The sequence below is a fragment of the Sus scrofa genome, chromosome 9, assembly GCF_000003025.6.
Source record: "Sus scrofa isolate TJ Tabasco breed Duroc chromosome 9, Sscrofa11.1, whole genome shotgun sequence".
In the NCBI taxonomy this organism is placed as follows: Eukaryota; Metazoa; Chordata; class Mammalia; order Artiodactyla; family Suidae; genus Sus; species Sus scrofa.
In genome coordinates this window covers 63,862,968-63,883,090 of record NC_010451.4, presented here as the reverse complement: position 1 = coordinate 63,883,090, position 20,123 = coordinate 63,862,968, and the positions used below count along the sequence as shown (strand labels likewise).

The 20,123-nt window shown below is 39.6% G+C and overlaps 1 protein-coding gene across 3 annotated transcripts in view; it reads right to left on the bottom strand.

Annotated features, from left to right (window-relative positions):
* FMO1 (flavin containing monooxygenase 1) overlaps positions 1-20,123 on the bottom strand; it is a 34,130-nt gene that overhangs the window by 11,996 nt on the left and 2,011 nt on the right. For all 3 annotated transcript variants that reach the window (XR_002346938.1, XM_005656645.3, NM_214064.1), the window contains exons 2-4: positions 14,890-15,027; positions 3,439-3,627; positions 338-500 (exon numbers count right to left, since the gene is read on the bottom strand). Coding sequence is in view for 2 of the 3 variants with exons in the window: in XM_005656645.3 (XP_005656702.1) it covers positions 338-500; positions 3,439-3,627; positions 14,890-15,021 (484 nt within the window). In the remaining variant the exon portion in view is untranslated. The remainder of the gene's footprint in view (positions 1-337; positions 501-3,438; positions 3,628-14,889; positions 15,028-20,123) is intronic.

The window sequence follows — 20,123 nt, the reverse complement described above, 5'->3', positions numbered from 1 at the left end:
CCTTTGGCAATGCGCTTTTGCTGAGGCCAGCAAGTCGTCTAGGCCTCATGTCTTAGAGGACTTTCTGAGTGCTACCAGTCACTTAAGGAGGAACATTGAACTTCAATGAAGCATAAAACTTTTTAGTAGTTATTCATTCTACTTTTTGGTAGTCATAGATTTTTTGAAGCAAATGAAAACCAAAAACTGGCCAGATAAAGCTGGTTAGGGGGAAAAAAACCCCTCTTACTTCACAATTTTAACTATTTAATGGAGGGATCAATAGGAATTTATTTATAGACCAATCCAGTATCAGGATGGCTCTCATGAAATTGGTCAGTTGCAGAAAAGGCAATACCTGGGAAGGAGTCCAATGGCAAATATGGGTTAGTGAGAAAACCAGTGCAGACCATGACAGCATCAAAGACGGCTGACTCTTGCTTTCCTTCACACAGAGTGACTACATCCCATTGACCGGTGGTATTAAAATCTTCATGTTTTGTTACACTGCAGACTTTAGTCTGAAAAATGAATCACAGACATGGTTAATAGTTTTCAAAGTTTTCAGTAAGGGCTTGCTGGCTAACATGTTAATAGAAACAGCAAAAGTTCTAGAGCACAGATTAAACATTATTAAGAAACAACACCATAGAAATCAAATTGGGCTATCAGATTAATCATCATAATTTCATGGATGAAAGAAACCTAAATTGAGAGTTATAGAGGGGTATTTAAGAGAGGTGATGAAATCCAATAATTTTAAGTGATTTACTCTAATTCTCACAGTAAATGGTAGAAAGAACCAAAATTATAACCCAGGACTTCTGATTTGTTTTTCCACTCTTTTTCTGTTATGTGTAATTTTCATAGATTTGTCTCTTTTACAACAGATCCTTTAATAGAAACATGGATAATATATAGTTGAAAATATAAATTTGGCCTTGAGTATCTTAGTTTATGAAAGGTGTTATAGAATACGTTGTTGAAATTTTCCCAGATCTAGAGAGCTATTGAAAAGTGTTAACTTTACGGCTGAATGTGTTGGGGATTGTCCAGATTTCAAATACAGTTGATCCTTGAACAACATAGGTTTAAACTGCATGGATCCACTTATACATGGATTTTTTTTTTTTAAATAGTAAGTGTTACAGAACAAGAGGTTTTGTAGTTACATGGATCTGTAGATGTGGAACTGTGGATATGGAAGCACCTGGGATATGGAGAAAATGGAAACTGAAATTTTCCACTGCACAGAGTTGGTGCTCCTAAACCCCCATGTCATTCAGGGTCAACTGTAGTCTATTTTTTGTTCTCATTGAGGACATGTATGTCCATGGGTACTAGGTTCTGATTCAGAAAATATATAAAATAAATCTACAAATCAAACTTAAAAATATTAGTGTTCCCTGGTGGCTCAGCAGGTTGAGGCTCTGGGGTTGTCAGGGCTGTGGCTCTGATTACTGCCATGGCACAGGTTTAATCCCTGGCCCAAGAACTTCTGCATGCCACAGCCATGGCCAAAAAACAAAGCAAAACAAAAACATAAATGAACCACTAACAAAGAGACTTTGCTGCCTTGCTTTCTTTTTTCAGTTTTTAAAGAAGACAAGACTTCTCGAGTCCTTCCTAATGGTTCACTATTTGGTTCATAGTATTTGAAGTTCTTGTTGACTTCTACATTTGTATTAGCAATTGTTTGTTTTTTTGTTTGTTTATTTATTTATTTATTTATTTATTTATTTATTTATTTATGTCTTTTTGCCTTTTCTAGGGCTGCTCCCGTGGCATATGGAGGTTCCCAGGCTAGGGGTCTAATCGGAGCTGTAGCTGCTGGCCTACGCCAGAGCCACAGCAACTTGGGATACGAGCTGTGTCTGCGAACTACACCACAGCTCATGGCAACGCCAGATCCTTAACCCACTGAGCAAGGCCAGGGATTGAAACTGCAACATCATGGTTCCTACTCAGATTCGTTAACCACTGAGCCACGATGGGAACTCTAGCAATTGCCTTTTTAAAATATAAATTTTCAGCTAATTAAAAAACATTTCAAAATAAAATTTATTTTTATCTTTAAAATAATGTGTTCATGATTGAAAATTTTGAAGGCATGGAGAAGAAGGCAAAAAAACAAAACCTCTCATAGACAACTGATTGTGTGTACTTAAAATTTTGGAGAACATCTAGTTTTTGTGTTTTTTTAAACATCATTTTAAAACAGGCTTGGAAAGCACGTAGTAGAGGAAATGATTCAAATTCAGAAATTTTGAATTCCACTGTTTATCTATTTTTGTGGATTATATCCGTTGACTGTGGTAGTATTTTATATTATTCTGTCCCTTGGAAAACTGGAGGTTAGTACATTTTGACATCTTCACCCCCTCCCCTCTCCATCCTCAACTCTACTTTTGGCAACTATCAATCTGTTCTATATTTCTATGAGTTTGTTTATTGTTTTCATTCTGCATACAGGTAAGATCATACAGATTTTGTCTTTATCTGCCTGATTTACTTCTAGCATAATACTCTCAAGGTTCATTCATGTGTTTGCAAGTGACAGAATTTTCTTCTTTACTGTGGCTAAATTATTATCCCATTGTGTACATCTCTCTCTCTCACACACACACACATTTTATTTATCCATTTACCCATCATTGGACACTTAAGTGGTTTCCATGGCTTGGCCATTGTAAACAATGCTCCTATGAACAGGGAAGTGAAGATAACTCTTCAAAATATTCACTTCATTCTGATCAGGAGTACTTTTAAGGTTGCGAATATGAATCTTACATGGTACCCGTTTTGGTCAATCTTTCCATTCATGTTACTTTCTCTGGGAAGGGAGGTTGGTATGGTCTATGAGAAGAACAATATCAAAGATTTTTCTATTCCCAAGGATATCTAGAAAAGATTCCTTTGAAGAATTATATTCACTTGTGTATAAGCCAATGCATACATCCATTCCTATAAAGGCACAGTAAAAATAGGGTACCCGGGGGGTTTGGGATGGAAATGCTCTAAAATTGGTTTGTGATGATCATTGTACAACTATAAATGTAATACAATTCACTGAGTAAAAATAAATAAATATACAAATAAATAAATAAAAATAGGCTAACCAGGAGCTGGTAGGAAGTTCTTAGGGTCCCTGTGTACAGGAATTTGGTTCAAACTGAAAATGTGTTCTGACGTTTTAAAGGTACATTGGATACTTGGATGTAAGAAGTGCAAACTAAACTTTATACATGTGAATCCTTAGACAAAATATCCATTTTCACCTCCAGATTTATTTAGAGTGATTATAAGTACAAGGGGGGAGAGGAATCCAACCAGACGTCAGATGTCATCAATTTTGCCAGTTTATTATCTCATCTACAGAGTCTGGGGTAGATTACAGAGAAATAATAGAAAAGAGTATGAAATACTTCCTGATTTATTGATGTTTTGTGTCTTTCTTACCTTGAATTGAATGCACTTCAGAAGGTTGAACTGGTTTGCATACATTCTGAGATATTCCAGGAAGTGAGAATTTGGCACATAGTTTGGGTAATCTTCTGGGAATGGAAAGTCTGGGTAACAAGACATCTCCTTGCAGCTGTTGGAAACCACAGACTTGTAGAGGCTGGCTCTGCCTTCTTCAACATGTTCCTGTACAAACAATGCATGCACATGAGCATGTATGCACATGTGTACACACACATGAAAAGAATATTCATTTTTAGGCATTTCAAAACCTTGACTAAGATTAAAGTGGCTCAGACGATTTATATATGCTAACTGCTACTTTCTAATGGGATTTGCTGTCCTGTACTTACTTGAGAGATGAGAAGTATCAGATCCCACTATGAATATTATGATTAGAACTACGGGGAGTTCCTGCTGTGGCTCAGCAGTTACGAACCCAACTAGTATCCATGAGGATGCAGGTTAGATCCCTGGCCTCGCTCAGTGGGTTAAGGATCCTGTGTTGCTGTGGCTGTGGTGTAGGCTGTCAGCTACAGCTCCAATTTGACCCCCAGCCTGGGAACTTTGTATGCTGCAGGAGTAGCCCTAAAAAGACAGACAGACAGAAAGAAAGAGAGAAAGAAAAAAAGAAAGAAAGAAAGAAACTATAATGTTATTTATCATGTGCAAATACATAAACCTGGGATAAACTCACCTGTCCAGATTCACACAGCATCACTGCAAAATACAGGAGGATATGGAAATACACCAGAGCCAGGAAGTAGTATCTACATGATGAATGGTTGCTAGGTTCTTTGGTTTCATGAGTTATTGTTGAAAGGATTATAGAGAAAGGCAGTTTAGATTACAAAGGGTTTTGTATCTGAAGTTAAGGAATTGGGTTTCATAGAAAGGTAATGGCAGTCTTCCAGATGTCTTAACTAGGAAGTGATTCGTATTAAATTTTGGAATGATAATTCTGGTTCTACAAAATATATGAATTGAGAGATCTGGCAAGGAAGGAATGGAGGCTAGTTAAGACCCTGAAACTCAAATCCATGTGATTGCCAGTGATGGCCTGAGCAAAGGCAGAGGCAGTTGAAACTGAGAGAGATGGGATTTGTGAGATGGCAGTAAAGTAGAATACATAGGATTATGAAACTGGTTGGGTTTAGGGTTTAGGAGAGAATGTAGATCAAAGGTTTCCAGATTGGACAACCATGAGCATGGCAAAACACTAACCAACTTCCCACCTCAGTTTTGACTTGAATAACTAGCAAATAGCAATATCTGTGACAACTACTGCAAGGTTAAATAGTAGGCAGTTTTCATTATTCATTTAGGTATATACATCGCCTCTGTCTCTTAGATGCATTATGAATTGTTCTAATTTCAATGGGAAGGTCCTTGGTATTTTAATATCATTTGCCATCTTGGATATGTATAGTTCTTTTTTCCTGGTGAAACAATAATTATTTTATTTGTGTGAACAAGTAGAAACATGAGCATGAACCTCACATTTTGAGAGGACTTACTTTATTCCCTCAAAAGATATGAATCTAGATCCATGAAATGTGTAGTGATAACAGAATAAAGCATATCTTGTAAACATATTTTTGTAGTTTGAATTAATGATACCAATCTCATCAACTGATGAGTTCCCCGTATCTTGCTTATCTGTGACCTCACAGCTGACAATCTCATTTATCTGGAATAAATCCAGAAATTAGAATCTAAATGGCATCTGAGGAAGATGGCTATTTACATCTTGATCTTTTATTCTGTAGAAAGATCTAAAGCAGTGCTACGCAAAGTTGTAATCTGCAGAACCAGAGAGGAACTGTTTGTTATCAGTCTATGACAACATCAGTACAGAAATTGAGAGTAAGCATCTTGAAACTTTTATAGCAGTAATTTGACACTGCTCTATATCTAGGCATGTGGACTCCTTCATGATGAGTGGGACATAGATCAGTCTTGGTTTTGTCTAAGAGCCATGATAAGTTGTGTGGGATTTGAATGGCATGCTAGTCATGTGGATTGGCTACATTATCATGTGTGATGTTTTAACATTAGTTTGAAAACTGTTATCCAAATGTGCATACAATCTATAACTATTTTTTTTGTTGAAAGGTAATTGATGTTTGATTATAACTTTACAGAATAAATTATTGAAAGTAACTACTAACAAAGGACCGAAGATAAATTTTAAAAATATAGCACTACTTGCTTCATTTTGGATAGCAGTTAAAAAAATGAATATCTTGAGTTTGCTGAAATTGCTTTAAAATCTTTTCTTCCATTTCATTCAGCCTATTCAGTGAGCTTGTTTCTCTATTAAGCAAAACTTAGAAAGAGTATAGATAGACATTATCCCTTGGGAGGAATGTTGTCATCCATCCAATCCAGATTAGATACAGTAACAAACAAGAGGCGAGCTTTATTATCACATTGAAAATTTTAATTATTAATATGTACAGTGCTTAGTTAAAATGTGCCTAGAGGTGATTAATATGGTATTTCACACATAATGTTTTGTTTGGCAAAAAGTTGCAAGTGTAATAGTGATTCTCTACAGTAACTGATGTATGCACACTTTTCAAAGAACAATGTGTCCACTTTTAGGAATTGCTTTCTTTTATTTCTATGTTTGTTTGATGATATTTATCGAAATTTGTGTTATATCTTTTGACTCTATACGCATTTTGAATTTATATTTTGACATTTTTCCTTGTTTCATTTTCACTTTTCTAAAAGTTCATTTTTATTATATTTTTACAAATCTAGTTGTCCATACTTTCTTGGAAATTAAAACAAACAAACAAGCCTGTTCTTCTCTATAGTTTGAGAAGGAGAGCTGCTTCTAAATCTTGTTAAGAATTGTTTGGGGCATCTTATTAACATGTAGATGTTGATTCAGTATGTCTGGGTGAGACTGAGATTCTGTATTTCTAACAAGCTCCCACACAGATACTGCTGAGTCATGGACCATGCTTTGAGTAAGAAGGGTTTAGAGCAGTTTTGCCTAATAGAAATGTGATGTAGGCCACATACGCACTTTAAAAATTTCCAATAGCCACATTAAAAAAAGTAAAACAGATGAAATTAATTTTTTTTTTTTTTTTTTTTTTTTTTGGTCTTTTTTGCCATTTCTTGGGCCGCTCCTGCGGCATATGGAGGTTCCCAGGCTAGGGGTCTAATCGGAGCTGTTGACACCAGCCTACGCCAGAGCCACAGCAACTCGGGATCCGAGCCGCGTCTGCAACCTACACCACAGCTCACGGCAACGCCGGATCGTTAACCCACTGAGCAAGGGCAGGGATCGAACCCGCAACCTCATGGTTCCTAGTCGGATTCGTTAACCACTGCGCCACGACGGGAACTCCGATGAAATTAATTTTAACGGCATATTTTATTTAACTCAATCTATCAAATTTTATAATTTCAACGTGTAATCAATATAAAAGTTATTAGTGAAGAATTAAAATTGTTTCTTATATGTCTTCTAAATCTAGTGTGTATTTTACACATCTGAACTCAAATGCAAAATTTTTGGTGGAAAAAGAATTCACATGTACAAATAGTTAACAAATATACTTAAAAATTCTCCAATAAATGTACTGATTATTGCTTTTAAATTAAAATTAATTAAAACTAAATGTAAAAATTCAGTTCTTAAGTCACATCAAGCTACATTCCACACTTACATGTGGCTGGTAGCTACCTTATCAGACAGCACAGCTTTAGAACATCCTCAAACTCGAAGCCAGGTATTAGAACTAAATTTAGTTTTGGCTTTGGTGTAATTAAAAGTGATCAAGTTTCCTCTGTGTTATAGGAAAAAATAGAATAGGAATAGCTCTAGAGAGCGATAACATTGAGAAGTGAGAGCAAATAGCAAGGGAAGAAACTATAGTGTAAGGAGAAAACATTAGTAATAAACATTTTGGGGTCAGTTTGTATATGACTGAAGCACTTTCATTTTTCTATGGCATCTGATAATAATTGTTAACACTGCCAATTTCTAGTTAACAATAATAAAAGGCTAAATTTGGAATAGATGCTGTTGAAAGGTGGGTGGAGATGTGCACAATACCATGCTGTAAATATTTCCATAAAAATGGTTTTAAAAATTTTAAAACATTTTGTAATGGCATGTTTAAAAATCAGAGTAGTAGGGACTCATTGGAAGTGGATAAGCCAGAGAACCATGGTGACCTGAAATGAATGAATACACAAACAAAAACAGAAAATAAAAAACAATAACAACTCTTGCACAATTTTATAAAATAATTATAAAGGCAGGAAGAAAAAAACCTTTCAGGAAACACTGAAGCCTATTGTGAAATGTATCACAGATGTCAGTTGAGGAGAAATTGTAGTTTAGAATGGAAATTTAGCCTTTGTTTGTTTGTTTGTTTGTTTATTTTTGGCCACGTGTGTGTAGAAGTTTCCAGGCAGGGATTGAAGCCACTGCAGTGACAATGCTGGACCCTTAACCAGCTGTGCCACAAGAGAACTCCCAAAACTTAGCCATTAGAGTGGAATCCAACCTCACTTCTTTGCTCTGTCTCTCTTTCCTCCCACTGATTGTTTCTCCTGGTAAAAGACCAGATCTGGAGTGTTTCGGATATATACAGAAAGCAGGGGCCCAGGCTACTTCTGAATGGGCTTTGCAGGTCCTGAGCCATCCCCACCTGTGTTTGCTTCAGTGAACAAACTGCCCCCAGTGATTCCTAGGCCCTGAGGGAACCCTGGCTGCAGGCACTCTTGACATTGTCTTTCTGCGGATGTGCCAGTTGGCCTGCCACTGTGAGTTGTGGAAGCACATTCTTCCTGCGAATTGAGGAGAGCACTTAGGGGAAAAATTTTTGTCCTGAAGGGAAAACTGAATGAGAGGGGAAGAGGGATGGACTGTAAAGAGAGGGAAAATAATAAGGGCAAGAATGGAGAGGTTTCTGGCTTCCCGGGCCACTTAGTACTGCTGTAGAGTGGGAAGGGCGTTATCATTCATTAGAACACTTCATGGGATTCCATGAACAGTCCAGGATTTGTCTGCTCTTATTCTTGAGTGGTGGCGCAGACTCTGGAAAGGCATGGAGTGTAATTCTTGACACCTCAGACCCCGGAGTCAGGCAGCCTGGGTTCATATTCAAGCTCATATTCAAGTTCATTTTTAGCTGGATGACCCCGGGAATTTTCTTAATCTTTCTTTGCCTCAGTTTCTTCCTCTATAAATAGGAGTAATAATAGTAATTTTCTCTAGGGTGAAATAAAATGATAGCTCTAATGCATTTAGAACAGTGCCTGGTAAACATTCACTAATTTTTTTTTTTTTTTTTGTCTTTTTGCCATTTCTTGGGCCGCTCCCACGGCATATGGAGGTTCCCAGGCTAGGGGTCTAATTGGAGCTGTAGCTGCCAGCCTACGCCAGAGCCACAGCAACTCGGGATCCGAGCCGCGTCTGCAACCTACACCACAGCTCACGGCAACGCCGGATCGTTAACCCACTGAGCAAGGGCAGGGATCGAACCCGCAACCTCATGGTTCCTAGTCGGATTCGTTAACCACTGCGCCACGACGGGAACTCCAACATTCACTAATTTTAACTTTTTTTTTTTTTTTTTGCCTTTTCTAGAGCCACTCCTGCAGCATATGGAGGTTCCCAGGCTAGGGGTCTAATCGGAGCTGTAGCCACCAGCCTACACCACAGCTCACGGCAACGCCAGATCCTTAACCCACTGAGCAAGGCCAGGGATTGAACCTGCAACCTGTTGGATTCATTAACCACTGAGCCACGATGGGAACTCCTTTATTTTATTTTATTTATTTATTTATTTATTTTTTTGGTTAACTTATTTTTTATGACTCTTCTGCAGTTACAATGGAGATTTACTTTCTCAAGCTTTGCATCCTTCAGAGAGGATTATAGGCAATGGGAAGAAAGCTTTGTTAGGTCAGAGTTCTCTCCTTTCTAGTTTGAAAAACAGATATAAAATGATTATGAAAGTCATTCCTGCGTAGACACATGAAGACACTCTCTCAGGGCACAACAATCACACCTCTTGTTCTCAGGAACAATTATTTCTTTCTTTTTCTCTTCTTGTAACAGTTAAAACCCATTTTACCTTGTCACCTCCTCTCCCTATGGAGGGTCAGACTGTCCATAGTCTGTATATCTGTTTTCAGACCTACTGCACAGGAGAGCTATGGAAAACCTCAGAGGAGATTTGAGGAACCCCCAAGATAATATGAATTTAATAAATGTTTGTTGGATATATGAATAAAAGGAAACCTACCAATATTATTCAACTTTTAGAAATAAGGCTTTAAAGAAGAAGTAAAATGGTACCCAATTAATAATTCACTTTAGTACTTATAGGAATCAGGCTTAACACACCCAAAGAAGAAATAACTAGAGAACAATTCCTCAATGATTTATGGGGTGAAGTATCACACTTCATAATTGCCCTCACTGGATCTAAAAATATGATACATAAGGTATGTAGTAGGTGCTCAATACATGTTGGATAAGCAAAAGGAAACATGTACAAAGGAAAAGACCTTGATGCACATAGGAAGGCCATTGTTCCAGGGAGGGTTATTGTCACAGGGATGTGAATTACCTGTGGTGTAATTACCTGTAGCTGATGTCAATGTGGTTTCTACATGAAGCCTGTTTCTCCAGGTTACTAAAGTTCTCTAAGAGTAACACTAGTTATGAGTGACAGGACAATTCCTCACATTTTATGTCTTCAATTATTCCTCTACAGTTGAGATAATTAACATACAGCATTACTGTTCTTAGCCTCCCTTCCCTCTCAAGAGCTGAGGGGAGTTGGTTGCGGCACACTTACCTCCCACTGATACTTGAGTTTGTGGTCACAAGTGGGTTCTTTACCAATGTATACCCTCTTTTTCAAAGGTTGCCACCCCCTCTCACCCAATGAATGATGGACTTTCTTTTCCATTGCACCATGACCTGCTTCCTCTTTGCTTGACTGTGGTCCAGAACAGAGTTGTACCCATATGAGTAATGAATTAAGTGCAGTAGTTTATAATCTCTGTAATTTTGGGGTCATATCTCTATTTGTAAATGGAAAACTTCTTCATGTATATTTTATTGGGTTTCTGCAGTTTCCCTGTTTTTACATTATGACCGCTTCCACCCAAAACAAGCACTAAAGATTTGCCTTGTACACTCTCTGAAAGCACAGCCCTTGCCTTAGCAGACTTGCTAATTTTGCAGTTTTAAATGGGCCACCTGCTTTGACTGCAAAGATATTTCCAACAGTCTTTGATGGTATATGTTGTGTTTGTGTGTGTGTGTGTGTATTATGTGTGTATGTGTCTGTTGGGGTAGAAGGGGAATGGAGTGTGTCTCTAGAAACACCTAGAAGAATCAAAGCATGTTAGAGCTGCAAGTCCCCTTTAAGGTCAGTTAGAGATTTTGAGAACTATAGAGGAATCTCAAGGAAGTACAGAGGTGCCTTTAAGAAGCAACTGTGTGGAGTTCTCTTGCAGCACGGTGCATTAAGGTTCTGGTGTCATTGCAATGGCCTGGGTTGCTGCTTTGGCACAGGTTTGATCACTGACCTGCGAACTTCCACATGCTGGGGGCAAAAATGAAAAAAAATGGGAGGATTGCTGAGTGAGGTGGGTTTTTTTTTTTTTTTTTCCTGTTTCCCGGGACCTTAGTAATTTGGTTTTTATCTATTTTTAAAGCTGACTTCATGTTCTGTGAAGTGGGCTGAAATGACTTGTTAATTGGGTACTATTTTACTTTGGCTACTGTTGGGTCATCTTATTTCTCATCCTTTTGATATCCTATCACAGCTCTCACAGTGTCCTTCTCTTTTTTGCTTAATTCTCTACACCCATTCTCTGTACACAGTCCTTCATCCTCCACAGATGCCACATTTTCCTGAAAGAACTGAGACTTCTGGCGTGTGTGCTCCTGCATCTTCTTCCCCTCGCCTCACTATTTGTCCTTTGTGCTCACTTTTCCTTCCCCTCCTATCTCTGAAGAAGATGTGCCTTATCCACCTTTCTAAGGTAAAAGCTTCCACTTGGGCCTGCAATTCCACTCCTTCCTTTTTCTGCTAGGATCTTGTCTAAGTTTGGGCTTATGCATTTAGTCATTTCCTAATCATCCAGTTATTTTCTCTTTACCTATAAACATAAATGGGTCTTCCTATCATGCAAACAAAACAAATACAACAATAATAACAACAGAAAAACATTTTAGTTCAGCTCATTATCCATTGCTTTCTAAATTGAATATGAATCCCTTGCCCAAATACTCAGCCCCTGTCCTTCCCTTCCATGATTTCTCTTACACGTACCACATACACCATAAGCTATTTTTACTTTCTGAGCCTGCTTTGTCTTTATGGTTTCCTCCCTGGTATCTCCCACTCAATCTCATTTGCCTGTTGAAATTCTTCAGAGTCAGTCCATCACATACCATCTCCTCCATGAAGCCTTCCTTGTCTTCCCTCAAGAGGATATGATTCTGGCCTCATTTAAACACTCATAGAACTGTCTCTGACTTGCAAAATCCTGCCCTTTTTCCATCAGCCTGATAGTGCCCTCAGGCAGGATGAGTGTTTCTCATTTTTGTGTCCCTCATAGCACTTTGTGCATAGATGTTTGACCTGCCGATTACACTGCCAGTGGGGCACAGCTAGATCTAAAACTCGTTTCTCTCAAATCCTTTTTTTTTTTATTACTCAAATGAATTTATCACATCTGTAGTTGTATAATGATCATAACAATCTGATTTCACAGGATTTCCATCCCACAGCCCAAGTACATCCTCATTTCTCTCGATTCTGAGGTCAATAATTTTTTATGTTAATAACTAGGTATCTGTGATTTATAGAAGGAGCATTTTTGTCTGGTATCCAAAGGTCTCTAGGCTCACTTTTCGTTTTGACTGAGATCACATTAACAAAAAACTCTGCTCATTGTCCCTCTACTCTGGCAGCTTTATCTTGCAAGCCTGCTCTCAACTCTGATGGATTAGTAGTGCTTCTCTGGAGCACTGTGTTAAGAAGGATTCTGAGGCTCATTAGGTGAAGGGCATCCTGCTTGATTAGCAATGATGTCAATGGACATAGACATAGAAATAGAGGCTAGAGTTACAGCATACATGTAGGGTTTCTGCTGTCCTTTTGGAATGCATGGGAATAGATCTTCTGTTTTCTCTAGGCCCCTTGGGAGGTCTCTGTGCATCAGTGGTCACATTTGGTGGTTGGACACATTTCAATTTTGCATCTCTGCTTGCTTAAGTTTTAAATCTTGTATTTCTTTGTTCAGTGTTTGCTGTAAATTATCAGTCTTTGCCTCCAGTTTATTTCTAATGTCTGGCAACATCTTCAGCATCATAGTCTAAAGTCTTTTTTCCTGGAGGCCAATAGTCTCCAGATCACTTAGTTGTTTTTCTGGGTTTTTTTCTTGTTCCCTAATCTGAGTTATAGTTATCTGCCTTTTCATTTTTATAAGTTTTTGGTGTGGTGTCCTTTTTGCAGACAATAGAGTTGTAGCTTCTCTTACTTCTGATGTCTGCCCCCCTTGTGGCTGAAGTTGGTACTGGGGCTTTCTGTAGGCTTCCAGATGGGAGGAACTGGTGCCTGCCCATTGGTAGGTGGGGCTGATTCCTATCCCTCTGGTGGGGGGGCTTTGCCTCTGGGTGAGATCAGAGGTAGCTGTGTGCCTTGGGGGGTCTTTAGGCAGCCTATTTACTGATAGGTGGGGCCAGATTTTCCAAAAATGGCCACCTCTAGAGGAATACATGCTGATGAATATTCCTGAGAGATTTGTCTCCAATGTTCTTTCCCCACAAGAGCCACAGAGATCCTCCAAGAACTGCAGTCAGGCCTGACCCAGATTCCTATGAAGTCTCTGCTTTGCCCTGGGACTCAGTGCATATGAAAGCCTGTTTACACCTTTCAAGAATGGGGTCTCCATTTCCCCCAGTCCCATGGAGCTCCTGTGCACAACCCCACTGGCCTTCAATGCCAGATGCTTTGGGGGCTCTCTCCCAATGCCAGATCCCCAGGCATGGAGACTTGACGTGGGGCTCAGAACTCTCACTCCTGGTAGGTGAGTCTCTGTGATACAGTTACTTTCTAGTCTGTGGCCCTCCCACCCTGAAGGTATGGGGTTGCTTATATCACCTAATCGCCCCTCCTACCTCTTGATGTGGCCTCCTCTTTGTCTTCTGGAGTAGGATATCTTTTTGAAAGTTTCCAGTCCATTTGGTTGAAGGTTGTTCAGCATTTGGTTTTATTTATTTGTTTATTTTTTTATGAGAGAAGGCAATTTCTAGTCCTTCTATTCTGCCATCTTAATCCTGTCTCCAGTTGGACACATCAAGATATACAGTTCTTCTTTATGTGAGTCAAGTGGTCTATACTGGGAGAACTATGACTAAATTAGCAACCTTGGCCTCTCTGGAACTTTGTTTGCTGAGTTAGAAAATAATTACATTGTGCTTGTTCCAATGAGACTGGGATATCTGACACCTTGCTCCTTTTCACTCTTCCTGGCATCTTTCTCTTTAGCACATGTAAAGCTCATGGGAAATGTTCTTGCTCTCCAGAGAAAGAGGGAAAATAGGAGGCTTGGAGGGATCTGATGCCAACAACTCCCTGGCTGTGGAGCTCATAGGGTTTCACTGACCTCCAGCAGGGCCCCTGTGGTTCCCCTGGGCTCCAGGCCAGTCAAGAATGAGCTTTATAATTGCCTCTCCTCCTTCGGCACCTCTTTCCCCTCTTCAATCCAGAATGTAGCTGAAATTTGAGAATACTACTTTTTTTTTTCTTTTTTTTCCCCTCAGGCAACACTCAGCTCTAAACTCACTTTCTTTCTTTTTGATTGTCCCAAACTCACTTCTTTCCTTCTCATTGTTCTTTACATGGGTTGGAATTGTCTGGGCAGAAAGACCCTTAGTATAGAATTCATTCTACACTGAGTCCTATGTCACTTTACTTACAATATGGCAAGGCTGGTAAAAGAAGCAGCTTCGTTTTGCAGGCAGAGGCTGAAATTCCTGTGCTGTGTTTATAACTTTACCCCCAACGCTGCAGTCTCTTGCTTGCTTCAGGCTCCATGATTCTGCTCCTATCCCCCTTGTCCTGGCCTCTCCTGCCTGTCCCAGCCACTCCATTCCACCCTTTGCAGGCATCTTTCTTCCTCTTCGCTCTGGATGATGTTTGCAAGGCAGCTGATGCACTTCATGCCCAAATTCAGGCTGCAGCCTGATTCTTTTTTTTTAATTTATCTTTTAGGTTCTTTCTGGACACACCCTTTCCCCCTCCCCCATTCAGCAGATGTTCCTAGCCTCTCCCTATAGGTGCCATCCCTTGTGGAAGAAATTTAATATCTACTTGTGCTGATCAAGCCATTTTCCAACAACAAACTTTTCCAGACATACGAAAAAGTTATTGAAGCCCTACTTACAGTGAATCTCCACAGCCCCCCAAGGTCATCGCTCCTCTCAAAGCAGGTGGGCTCCAGCCCTTCCTCCAGGCAGCACTTGATGGAGGCCAGGCCACTGACCCCAGCTCCCACAATTGCAACTCGCTTGGCCATGTTCTTCTGTATGGGGAAAATGAAGCAGAACCTTTTATTCTTAAGTGAAAGCCCCACCCAATCCTTGGCTGCTCCAGCAAACCAGAAAAACAAATTTGATAGATTAAGGGATTTGCTCTATTTAAACATTCTCTACTGGTTTCTGATGTTGTGAGTGGGAGAAGAGAAATGTTCAGGAAGCTGGTTTAACCCTGTGCTTGGTATGTTACCACCCTCTCACTTGGAGCTAGCGTTAAATGATAGTACAGTTGCTGTCAAGAGTGTAGCTTTTGGCAGAGTGGCCGAAACCAGATCCTTTAGTGGAGGGTTTTAGTGCTGGACTGTGCAATTGCCGCCAGCCTTCCTCCACTAACTCTAGAGTGGAATAGACCAGAAGAAGACCAGGAAAGGGTCACCTTGTCAAACATGAATCTTAATAAACATATGAAACTAATGCTCAGATTGGTGTGATAATGTGGCACAAGGCTGCACAGCAGCTGATGGAGTGGCGTTGGGATGAGGAGCCAAACCACTCTGTCCACCACAAGTGCCCCTATAGCACTGCCTTGGGTGAGTCCCAGTCCCTGGCATACTTCCAGGGCCCTGGCTGTGCTGCCCATCCTCTTCCTATCTGCTGCAGTGGGTGGTCACCAGTGGAAGAGGGTGCGTGGAAAATCATCCATCCTCTCCCCATTGGATACTGATTCACCTCCAGGGAGCAAGGAACGGTCACCATTGGCACAGGTGAAGGATTGTCTGGCCCCAGGCCATGAGTTAGCAAGAACTTGTATGAAAGCTGAGAAGCAATGTAGTGTGTTGGTTGAACAACCAAGCTCTGCACCAGATTGCCTAGGTTAAAGCTCAGTTCTTCCAGTTACTGCTCTGTGATCTTAGGCAAATTATTTAACCCTTCTGTGCATAATAAAAAAATGGAGAAAATAGTAGTGGTTTCCCTGTATTATTAGTATTATTATTAATTTTTAGGGCCGCACCTGTGGCATATGTAAGTTCCAAGGCGAGGGGTCAAATCGGAGCTACAGCTGCCAGCCTATACCACAGCCACAGCAACACCAGATCTGAGCCTCATATATGACCTGTACCACAGCTTGCAGCACCGCAGATTCTTAACCTACTGAGTGAGGCCAGGAATCAAACTTGCATCCTCATGGATACTAGTCCGGTACTTAACCAGCTAAGCCACAATGGGGAACTCCTCCTTGCAGTGTTTTGTAAGAATCAAATGAGTTAACACCTGACAGTTGGCTTGGAAATGCTCCTGGCACATAGAAAATTCTCAATAAATAGAAGCCATTGCAACCATAAAAACATTTCCCCAAATTAGCTTCCCATCAATGAGCCTCTGTTTTTTGTTTTGTTTTGTTTTGTTTTGCTGCACCTGAGGCATATGGAAGTTCCCAGATCAGGGATTGAATCTGAGCTGCAACTGTGACCTGCACCACAGCTGTGGCAAGGCTGGATCCTTAACCCACTGTGCCGGGCTGGGGATCAAACCCAAGCCTCCACAGCAACCCGAGCTGCTGCAGAGACAACACCAGATCCTTAACCCACTGCACCACAGTGGGAACTCCAAAGAGCCTCTGTTCTTTTAATTTCTACAGCATTTTAGTCAATACACACATATTTAACACCACATCTTGTAATTTTAAGTGCTGTTCCCAAATATTTTTTAGGTCACAATTTTCTTTCCTCCAGTTAGTAAATTTTTAAAGTACAGAATGGATGCAAGAAGCACCCCAAAGACATTGTTTTCCTGAACATTTGCTTTTTATTGTTTTATAGTTAGCTCTGTCCATGAAAATGAATATACATTCTTTGTTTTTCAGGATTGGGAAACAGAGAAATAGTTCAACTGCTTTGTTCCCTGCTGTGGCCCCAGTGTCTAGGGCTGCACTTGGAACATAATGTAGGTGATGCTCAAAATCCATAAATATTTCTGAAAGGAGATGAAAAGACCCATTTTTTTCAGGTGTCATGTAAAATGTTATAGAGCTTATTGCTTCCCTGTGGCAACTGGATCTGATTTACTAGGGAAAAGCTAGTAGATACCCTCTGGGGGATGTCAAGCTCTCGATTCAGACGGAATTGCCTTGGGCTCACTTTTCCAAAGAGGATAATTATGGACTCTTACTCCAAAGGCCTGATGCAGTTCTGTAAATATTTACCTTTAAACAGTTAAAGAATCATCATGAGCAGAAAGATTAGAATTACAGCTAATCGTGGAATTGAAGATGGTATGCTGAGGTAAATTTTAAGTCAATATAAACACTTTCCAGCTTTTCCAGCTCTGATATTTATTTTGTTCAGGCAGAGTCAGTATGATGATTTTTTTGGAGATATCATAAGTAGGAAATTAATAGGTTATATAGAGGATGGAATCAAATGCTTGATAGGGTCCTATCAAGCCAGATTCTAAGATTAATTCTCTGATTAATTTAACCTTCAAACACTCAATGAGGGGCTTCTATGTTGCTAAGCCCTGGGCAAGATACTGAAAGTAAAAGATGAATAAGGCATGATGCCTTCCTTATGATAGGAGAAGTGGGATTTGAAAATAAATACAAAATTCTGTGTCAAGTTCTAACTTGATATGTCTCATGTATACACTGCCATAAGTGCATGAAGAAAGAGGTGCTAATTCTGACTTTAGGGTGGTAGGAAGGTAACACAGAGGAATACTATTTACTCCAGGTTTTAAAGGATGAAAAGAACTCCAGTGGTCAGAGGAACAAAGGAGGTGTACTGCTAAGAAAGGGAGCAGTGAGAGTAAGGGTCAGAGATGGTTCTGAGAAGCATCATGACTGCCTGACTTCACAAAGGGCTTGCTTCTCTCTCTCTCTCTTTTTTTTTTTTTTTTTGCTTTTTTTAGGGCTGCACTTTTGGGATATTGGAAGTTCCCAGGCTAGGGGTCTAGTTGGAGCTACAGCCGCTGGCCTACACCACATCCACAGCAACTTGGGATCCAAGCTGTGTCTGCAACCTGCACCACAGCTCATGGCAACACCAGATCCTTAACCCACTGAGTGAGGCCAGGGATCAAACCTGCATCCTCATGGATCCTAGTCGGGTTAGTTAACCATCAAGCCATGAAGGGAACTCCCAGAGCTTGCTTTTCTCTGGATGCTGCAGGAAAGAGCGTGTTCCTCACACAAAGGCACTGCATTACACTATTGATTCATTGGATCACATGTTAGTCTTTCTGGATAAGGCTATATGTTTCCCTAAAATAGGCCATTTCCTTTGACTTCTTTCTTATTTTCTCACAGCTTCTAGTTGTACGCTTGGTCTGTACTAGTAGCTGCATAAATATTTGGCAATGGGTTGATTTCCTGATGGGTAAAATGAATTAATTTATCACCTTATATCTTTTTAATTAAAACAAGAATGGAGCAAATATCTCCTGGGAGCTAATATCCTGGGTCAGAGATTATTTCCTCAAAATGACTTTCTATCCAATGTACAATAAGTCAAAATCCCCTACCCAGGTCACCAGTGTCTCAGTGTGGGCCAGATGCAGCCGGCCTTCTCTGAACAATTAACATCCCTGGGGCTTTTCAAAGGACAGTAGGAAAGTTACCAGTTAGAGACCTGAGTTTGTAGTCCAGTGTTGGCTAACTGCTAGCAGTAGGACATTACACAAGAGATTTGTTTCTGTATCTCAGTTTCCTGCTCTCTGAAATAAAGCTAGAAGTAGAACCTGTTGTAAGAATGAATCAACTAATGCATAAAAATCATTTAGCACAGCACCTGGGACATTCTCATCTCCGAAAAGATGTTGCTATGTTATTTTCATATCTTCAGCAGAGTTTTTAATCTGATATTTTTGTGGCTATCTGCCTTGACAATTTTGGGTTTATTTATTTGGAATCAGAGTCATAGGGTCAACTAGAAATAGATATCTAAAGGTTGTCTTCTAGCAAGTGAAGGAAATGAGTAGGGAAATATAGGAATGATAGTGAGAGGAAGGGAAAGAAAAAAAGAAAAAAATAGGCTCCAAACTCATCCTTAAGGATTTTCTCTTTCTTTCTTTAAGTTTTTGTTTCAAACCTGCTTGATGTGTCACAAACACAAACAGGAGAATACATGAGCATATAAGCACTCAGGGTAGATGCTGCCTTCACATGATGATAAAAAGGAATGCTTCTGACCACTCATTCAAGTATTGATAATTATACCCAAGTGATTGAAAATTAATAAATGCTTTTTAGAAAAAGTGTCATTTGCTTTTTTATTTATTTTAGCTAAAAATCATTTCCAGTCAGTGACTACTATACTTTTAGACAGAGTGATTGATAACATAGCAGGAAATTTAATTAGGGTGAAAAGTACACTAATGACACTGGTTATTAGAGTACTATTTCCTATGCTAATGCAAAACTAATATTAAAAATTCTATTGCTCCTTATGTGACTATTCACTAAAAATGTGGCTACTCCTTTGTTGGAGGTTTGAAAAGCAATTATCATTACTATTATTTTAATGAAGATAGTCTCCTCAAAGCTGACTAAATATGAAAGAAATAAGAAATAAAAGTAAAAAAAAAAAAGACTACATTGGCAAAGTGTCACTGGATGAAACTGAATGTATAAAAAAAATCAAACAAATAACTTAAGCAACACAGAATTGCTAAATGAGTTGGGAAATCACTGTCGCTTACATCAAAGTTACCAATTTTAAACTATAGGATTATGAACTATAATTCTTTTCCTAGGCATATTAATTAATTAACTAATTAATTAATTGTCTCTTTAAGGGTCGCATCCATGGCATTTGGAAGTTCCCAGGAGCTGTAGCTGCTGGCCTACACCTTAGCCACAGCAGTGCAGGATCAGAGCTGCATCTGTGACCTACACCACAGGTAATGGCAACTCTGGGCCCTTAACCAACTGAGCAAGGCCAGGGATTGAACCTGTGTCCTCATGGATATTAGTCAGATTCATTACTGCTGAGCCACAATGGGAAACCCTCCTAGGCATTTTATATTCCTGCCTCTACTTCAAAGAGTAAGATGTAAATATATAATGTACTGAAGTCAGATTGAGTGCACATTTTGGTTTATTAGAATGACATAAAGGGTCTGAACATGAAGCTAGGGCTGTTGTTCC